The sequence below is a fragment of the Centruroides sculpturatus genome, unplaced genomic scaffold, assembly GCF_000671375.1.
Source record: "Centruroides sculpturatus isolate CEXI.00-Female unplaced genomic scaffold, Cexi_2.0 scaffold1912, whole genome shotgun sequence".
Taxonomy (NCBI): Eukaryota; Metazoa; Arthropoda; class Arachnida; order Scorpiones; family Buthidae; genus Centruroides; species Centruroides sculpturatus.
Window position 1 is genome coordinate 5,396 of NW_019386159.1, and position 8,707 is coordinate 14,102.

The 8,707-nt window shown below is 31.7% G+C and overlaps 1 protein-coding gene across 1 annotated transcript; it reads left to right on the forward strand.

Moving 5' to 3' along the window:
* Nucleotides 1–3,797: 3,797 nt before the first annotated feature.
* Nucleotides 3,798–4,660, forward strand: LOC111613859. The gene is made up of 4 exons (XM_023355211.1): nucleotides 3,798–3,886; nucleotides 3,957–4,053; nucleotides 4,129–4,229; nucleotides 4,399–4,660. The coding sequence occupies exons 1-4, from the start codon at nucleotides 3,839–3,841 to the stop codon at nucleotides 4,498–4,500; spliced, it is 348 nt and encodes a 115-aa protein (XP_023210979.1). The 5' UTR covers nucleotides 3,798–3,838; the 3' UTR covers nucleotides 4,501–4,660.
* Nucleotides 4,661–8,707: the final 4,047 nt, after the last annotated feature.

Here is an 8,707-nt window from a genome sequence, read left to right on the forward strand (position 1 = left end):
CAAAATCTGAAAGTATTATTAGCAATGTTAGGAGGCTTTTTAATAAATGACCATAAAAACTACACACCTTTATCTTCCATTTCAGGCCAATGTTACATGCTACAAATTTTCTGATGTCTTGAAACGTATTCTCCATCTGCAGGAGGAAAAAAAAAACAAACTGATTAAAAGAACGGTAGATCATTATAATACAAAGTTTATAATTACCGTAAACGCTAGTGAGCACAGAACACAGCCACATATTATGCAAATGCATGTGGCTATTATCATCAATGAAAATATTAAATATTTTATAGAATAATGAACTTCAATAAACAAAAATATATAGTAGGAAAACGCTGTCAACCAAAGTATACCAAAGTAACTAATTTCAAATATGAAGTCGTATCTGGTATTAATGTGTCGCACAAAAAACCAAAGTTTTTCGTGATGCAACATTAATTCGTTTAGTTTCCTTTTTAAATCTGTATCGATTCTCTTTATTGCAAACAGTTCCCAAGACAGTTGCTCGTATTCTTTATAAGCAATAAACAATAACAAAGCCATTATAAATAAAGTATAACCAATTCCTCCAATAATAAAACTTGTATTTAAGCAAGTTTGGATACTACAGAAGAGAGCTTCGCCAACAAATTTCTGCTTTCTTTGTATGTAAGGATAGATGATTAAGTTGACAGTGATATCATATAAAATAATAGCGACTATAATAATTGTAGAAACGAGCAGAGTGACATTTCTGATTAGGACATTATTTTCGTTAATCATTTTCACACAGAAGTACTCGTTTCTTAACGACCCTTTCAAATTCACTTTGTTGCTTTCGATGAATTTTAAAATAATGCAATAAACGAAAAATAGAATAGAAATTGGTATTTTAAATAATGTGGAATCGACTTTAAATACATCATACCATCCATTGCATATTGCACGTTCACCCAAACTCGGGATACTTAGCCATATGAGTAATGTTGTATATTGCCATAAAGACAGTTTGACGAATCGAATGTAGATATTCTTCAATTTCGTATTTATAAATGCTTTATTTCTCTTATCACACTTACAGGTTTCGACTAAATCTAATCCATATATAAGGGCAGTTGTCGAGCATGGAGAAAGAAAACATGTCATGCATATTTTTTGTTGTAGAGTCCATGGTAAAGCTATATTTCCGTTTTAGAACGCGAAAAATAATGGCGTTCTGATTGAAAATGAATGTTATATAAACCAATTATCTATGGACACTCTACCATGCGATAATGTAAAAATAGCATTCTGCAATTAGAGTTAATTGAAATTTTATGACAAATATTATTAGCATATTTTGTGTCAATTTTATTTGCCATAAAATTTCAATTGACTCTAATTGGTAAATCAAAATTATGGTGAGTATAATGGAAAATCAATTCGGCATGCGTATTTTAAAAATTTATTAGTATATCAATCGTGGTATGTAAAAATATACCTAATTAGTTGTATCAACACTGAGCGTTTATATAACACTGAGCGTATTTAATATTCTTAGCGGTTTTGTAATTTTTCTGAAATTAAAGAATGATGCTCGTAATGACTACTTGAAGATAAACACGTGTTTGTTTGCTCAGTTTCAATGCATCTATTCTTATAAGTGTAGTATACATTACGCACGTTACGCACGCAAATGATAAAAATGAAACAAAATATTGTGAGAATCCAGAGGCCGTTCTTCTATAATTTTTAACGAAAAGGCGCATTTTAGAGACGATCACCTGACTAAATTTCCACACCGGATGGGGATATAACCCCATTCATCGGGGGCGATCGTTCTACAAGGAGCTAACCTTTCTACTTTGAGTTGTCTCCTTCAAACGCCAGCAAGTTCCTATGGATTTATCATTAACTAGCAGACCCCGCCACGCGTTGTTGTGGCTCAAAATGTATCTATTATAAATTTATAACACTTCCCCGTGGGGGGGGAATTTTTCGAAAAATTTCTTCTTAGTGTACTGTACATTCTGTTGACGTACCCTATAAAACGCAAAAAACCGCATCTAAAATAGTATAAATAGAAGCAGAGTTCTTTACGGTAAGCCTTAATCCTAACCATCTCCCTTCAGTGGGGGAATTTCGACACGTATATTATATAAAAACACGCGCGTATTCGAATGCAGCGTTGTGTCAAAATTTCAAAAGAATCGGTAGGAACAAACGAACATTACATTTTTATTTATATAGATAGATAGAAGATGATCTGCTTTAGTTCATCCTCACAGAAAAGCATAATGTCTCACAGAAAAGCAAACTTAGGGCGTCGTACTCGTAGCGCCATCTGTTGGACATAAAAGCCTTAAATTAACCTAGATTATATATTTTAATTTATATGAATGTTTAACGGAATAATATACAGCCTATGTCCACTCTGAGGTTCCATTCTAAATATTGGTGAAAGAATTTTTGAAATCGGATGTGTAGTTTCGGAGATTACCTGCTGCAAACTTACATACATACATACATACATACTTACAAACATTACCTCTTTATAATATTAGTATAGACTACGTGAAGAGTATGTGTCGTACCAAGCGTCTGCCCGGTCTTTTCTGGATAATTAGCCTACGAGGTTACATCCTCTGCTGCCCAGAGGCATGATAAATAACCGATCTTCTGTACGCTCTCTTTCTCAGGCGGATAGATAGTTATCGGTAGGCATAACGCTCGCCTGATAGAAAAAACGCTCTCGAGTGATTTGAACAAGATTGAGGGAACTGTATTCCTCGCACCTAGATTTGTGTTTGTAACCTTTTAGGTTTATTAAACTTGTTGATATTTTAAAATGGCTGCTCTTACTCGTGTATCGCTGACGCCTTACCGACGACCTCGCTAACCCTCCCCACTCGATTTATACACCTATTTTGATACAGCCATCTAGTGACAACGTGATCGGGTTTTACCAACCCGTCGCCGACCAAAGGGATTTAGAGTTTGACGCTCTACCCCACGCTTCTCACAATATATAAGCCTTTTATATTTTATATAGGCCAATATATATTTTATATTTTAAATATGTCTACATCCTGTAAACCAATCCCTATTAATATGATAAACAATAGTCTAATAAACTATTCCTGATATTGTGAAAATGTAAAATTTTTGATAGAATTGCTACAAATTTGTTCACAGGTATATAAGGCATTTATCCAATTAGTTGTAGGTACAGTTAATTTTTCAATACGTCCACTTTCTCTACTAATTAAATCTTTAGAAAACCAACATTCGGTCACTTGATAGAAAATTTGCACAATCACTTATCAAATTATTATAACATTTTTTGCAATCTTTGTGCTTTCTCATAATTTTTTAGCTAGCAAACCTGCAATATATGCAATACACTGTTTGTGTGCTGATTTCAATTCATTATTTATTATAATAGATATGTTATTTTTTTCAATAGTACAGTGGTACCTCAGGATACGAAATTAATCCGTTCCGAAACTGAGATCGTATCATGAAAATGTCGTAAGGTGAAACAACTTTTCCCATACGATTACATGTAAAACCAAATAATTCGTTCCAACGCGAAAATCATACTCAAATTAAAGCCAAGTAATACATTTAAAAAAATAACTGTAGTAAGGAAAACAAATGAAAAATGCGAACTAATGTAACGTCGTATGGTGAGTTTTTGTTCGTATCGTGAAGCAAAAATATGTTCGAATTTCATGTCGTATCCTGAAAATTTCGTATGCTGGGGCGTTCGTANTATTAAATATAAATATCAAATATTATATCATTAACTGATAAAAATTTTTTAATATATAGATGTGGTTCCTACATTACATACAACTAGTGCAAGATTTTTACAATGCTGAAATACCTAATCTTCGCATTTGGACTTTTTATCACTGCTCAGGTATGACACATTTAAATGTTTTTTTTAATTGTTTTAAAAGATGTAATATTCATTTTTTATAACTTTATAGGCTCTTACATGCAGTTCGCAAGAGAGTTGTTACGAGAACGAGTGTTGCGTTCACGTTTTGTTTGGAAATGGAGTATGTCGTCGAAAACCAAAGATTGGTAAGTTATTAATATAGATTAAACTACAAAATATATTTACAAGTAAATTTATAATGTAATGTTTTATATTTTCAGAGAATCTATGCTCTCCATTGGCGAGAGTTTACAACGCTGACAAACAAACATTTAAGCTAGGATGTATCTGTCCAGAAGGTTACGAATGCTTGCTGGGAGAAGTAAGTAATTTGTTGGATTTGAAGAAATTATTTTAAATGGATATCAAATAAAATATATAATTTAGAGATAAAAATTATTTAACATTCATCATATTCTAGTATATAGGCGTAATGCTTAAATAATATAATATATAATTGATAATAATTTTTGTTTAATTGTTGTGTTTAGTCTCTTTTGGATAGGGTTTACAAATGTAGAAAAAGTAAAGAAGTAACAACAGAATCGCTTGAAACTACTGTTGAAGGAATAGAATTACCCGATTTAAATTAAAAAGTTAAAAAATCGTGAAGATGAAGAATCGATCTCGGATATCGTTGTCTAATAGTTCTGAAGAGTTTGTTACGCGAGCGTGGAATTTTTGGTTCGAGTTTGTTTAAAATGTAATAGCCATCGTTATTATTGAAATAAAATCTTATATATTTTATCGACATTAGTTTGTATAAACAAAACCTCGTTGTTAATGTTAATAAAATAGACTCTCTTTTTAATAATAGACGGCGGAAGGAATAGGAAAATAGTAAAAGTAAAATGAACAATGCTAATTTTAATTAATTAAGGAACCAAACTAAAATAATTTATTAAAGATTCAAACTTTAGATAGAAATAAAACCTATTCTAACACAATTTAAAAACACGGATCTTACATCGTTTATAAATACTGTAACTTTTTTACTCGTTATATTAAAACATTCAACAAATACCGAGACTGTTGTAAAATCATCTTATATATTACTAGTTAGTCTACAATTAGGAGGAAAGCTGTTACTGAATTGTGCAACTAAATTTAATATATCTTCCTGGAATCAGTGGAATTGATAAATATAGTAAACGATAATGATTATTCATTTACATGTATGAAACCTTTTTCTGTTTTATTTATCTAGAGTTGTATTAAATAAGCGCAACTCATATTAATCTACAAATGAATATTATTGAAATAATGAAAAACATTCCATATAACTATTAAATGATAAATTTTCTAGGAAACATTGCAATTTTCTAACGATTTCAATGGCTTTTCCTTTCACAAAATGTGATTAGTGAGAGTGTTAAAACGTCGATAAATGCAAATAACCAGGGATCAAAATTTTATCGATCACAATAATTTTCCTAAATTACATTCTATAAATGTCAGAAAAGTAATAAATAATAAAGTACTTAATGTATAGAATTATTTTATTGCCTGTATACTCTCTTTACAATCCTTTCATTTTTGACTGATATAAATGTAAGTCTAATGAAATGCCACATAGTTTTGTTGCTTACTTCTATGTCGTATTATATACTTTAAACTGTATTAAAAAATATAGTGATCTTACTTTTTACATGAATTTTATCGGAAAGACAACATCTCCATATTCCAGGTCGTAAAAGTGGAGATCTACAATATTAACAAAAGTTAAATTATTTTCTATCATATAAAATACAGATATAATAATTAATACAAGTTATTTAATAGTGATCTTATAATGAAAACAATTAATCTGAAAATTATTAATTATTAGCGAGGTTGCGGCCGAAGTTTTCAACGCGAAAACGTGAACGTCCGACGTTCACGTTTTCGCGTTGAAAACTTCGGCCGCAACCTCGCTAATAATTAATAATTTTCAGATTAATTGTTTTCATTATAAGATCACTATTAAATAACTTGTATTAATTATTATATCTGTATTTTATATGATAGAAAATAATTTAACTTTTGTTAATATTGTAGATCTCCACTTTTACGACCTGGAATATGGAGATGTTGTCTTTCCGATAAAATTCATGTAAAAAGTAAGATCACTATATTTTTTAATACAGTTTAAAGTATATAATACGACATAGAAGTAAGCAACAAAACTATGTGGGATNAGCAAAAATATGTTCGAATTTCATGTCGTATCCTGAAAATTTCGTATGCTGGGGCGTTCGTATCCTGAGGTACCACTGTATTTGGTGATTCTGAACTTGAACGAGTTAGAAAAACTATTCTAATTCATTCAAGTTTACACCTGACAGATTAAGCATAAATATTTACTTTAATGAACTTTTTATTAAATATCATACATGAAAAAAATCTTGGATCCATTCCTTAAAATAAAAGGTTAAATTAGATGTTGTATTAAGAGTTTTCTCAAATATCTTCCTATTTAAAGTATCTTGATCTAATGAAATATTAACCACCTGAATGTTAATTTTTGTAAGTCATCTAACCACTCAAAAAGAATGTCTTTAATATTACTTGATGTAATAGAATAACAGATTAGTATATGTCATAAAACTTGTCAGTGATGTCATAACTCTAAATGACAAAGAAATTTTATGCTTTTATACACTGCGCGTTGCTTCAAATCTTGTAATTTCGCCTTCAAATCACACCTACAGTACTTGCAATGTTCCTTAGTCGCATCTCCAGGAACAGCCATCAATCAGTTTTTAATTGTCTCATCATGAAGCCAATCTTTTCAAAATTTTTGTTCATACTGCTTAACTTTTGGCATATTTGGCAATTGTATTCTGAAACGTTAAAAATATGTGCTCTAAGCGGAGGAAAGCAAAGAACCCCACTGTGCTACTGCTGACATCTGAACACAGTCTTAAAGACTGTCCTTTACCATCATGCCACCGGTCTATTAGACTGTGATCACTAGAGTTGCCAAATTTGTATAAAGCATCTGTATATTAAAGTAATCTGGCAACATGGTCACAATTGAAATAACAATCAAACTTCTTGTTATTTCAATATGTTTATTTCCTTTGTGTTCAGTATGATGTCTCTCAAAATATCTAAAATCCAAAAGAATAGCTAAAAATATCTGACATCTAACTGGTTAATAATTATAATTTTAATATATAATATAATTAAAATATAATTATAATTTTTGTTACGGCTAACGGGAATCTTAGCCAGGTACAAGTTCAAAGTGATGAGTTCGTACCCCAAGGTTCAAATCTATTCTGGGGTATAACTTCGTTCTTCTTGCGTCTCGCACTGATCGACGTCCTCACAACCAGAGACCAAACCAAAAAGTGACTGACCCTGCGGTNCGTGAACGTCCGACGTTCACGTTTTCGCGTTGAAAACTTCGGCCGCAACCTCGCTAATAAGAGACACGGTAACATCATGAACCCAGTATATAATTTTTATTATCGGATGGCCGAACGGTCAGTGGCAACCTACCGCTCTGGGGGACCGGGTTCGAATCCGGACGGATTGATAAATCCCCATGAATTTTTCAGGGGATGGTCCGTCCGGATATGTCGGGCCCTGTTCCTCGCCACCCGGCCGCCCCATTTGGACCTGGCCGAACCCATAATGGGCTTGCTAAAAGAGGCCCTCTTAATGCACACAGGGCGAAAAGAGTTAAAAATCCAAGTACCGTATATATGAGAATTATATACAAAAATATATCTATTATTCTACCAAGCATATCTCATTCAGGGAATAATGTTAATAGTGAGGTTTCAGCCCAAGTTTACATCTCTAAAACGTGAACGTCGACCGTCGAGCGCCACTTACAAGATAGCGCGCTCGACGTTCGACAGTCACGTTTTAGAGATGAAAACTTCGGCCGGAATCTCGCTAATTTGTTTAGAACTTCAACTGGAAATTGTCGATATCTTTGTTAAATGCCACATATTTTGTGTTTATGGAAAAGTATTTAATGTATGTAAAAGTAAGTAGTATGTCGTTTTAATTAATATAGTTTTTCATTAAAACGAAGTAAACGAAGAACTTCATATGTACGCGATATCAAAATGGCTAAGTACTATACAGCATGAAATAATCTACCATACTAATGTAATCCATGAAATAATCTATCATACATCTCTCGCCATAAAATGTTTCTTACTTTTTAATAAGTTTCTGTACGAATCGTCATCGTTTTCAAACACTTATGAATAAATACAAATATGTACGCAATAGAAGCTCGATTATCGGAAATGGTTAAAAACAGAGTAAACAGAAACCGAACTCTCCATAACGGTTATCACTACATCTGTACAGTAGCCACTGCATACATTTCTGGATTGTAGCGCTTCGAATCTAGGTCATGTATGCGTAAAATTACGCTAGATTTTGAGTAAATTAATTTACTTTCAAATACAATAATTGTCTTACAGTTTATATTGTTCGTGAAACTTTACATATATAGTGCTTGATGTACCCAAAGTACAAAAACACGTTTCTAGATTATCCGAAATTTTGTTTATCCGCACCACCCTTGGTGCCAACGAGTTCGGATAATCGAGTTTCTATTGTATAATTTTATATATCGAATTGTTGAAATTTGGCAGAAAAACAAAATGTCTGTTTATTTATTTAAACGTTTAATCAATTTCAAATTATTCCTCCTTTCTTTTGTCATTAAGATAGTACAGTAATGTATTTTTGCGATAAATTAGTAACAAAGAAATTTATAAAAACATTTAATAAAACATAAATGATAAATTTTCATATTTTCGATTCAATAATAAATTTATAAATTTGTCT

Coding starts and splice junctions, on each gene's coding strand:
- LOC111613859 (XM_023355211.1), top strand. CDS start 3,839: ATGCTGAAATACCTAATCTTCGCATTTGGACTTTTTATCACTGCTCAG. Junction 3,887..3,956: donor GACTTTTTATCACTGCTCAG/GTATGACACATT, acceptor ATAACTTTATAG/GCTCTTACATGCAGTTCGCA. Junction 4,054..4,128: donor TCGTCGAAAACCAAAGATTG/GTAAGTTATTAA, acceptor TTATATTTTCAG/AGAATCTATGCTCTCCATTG.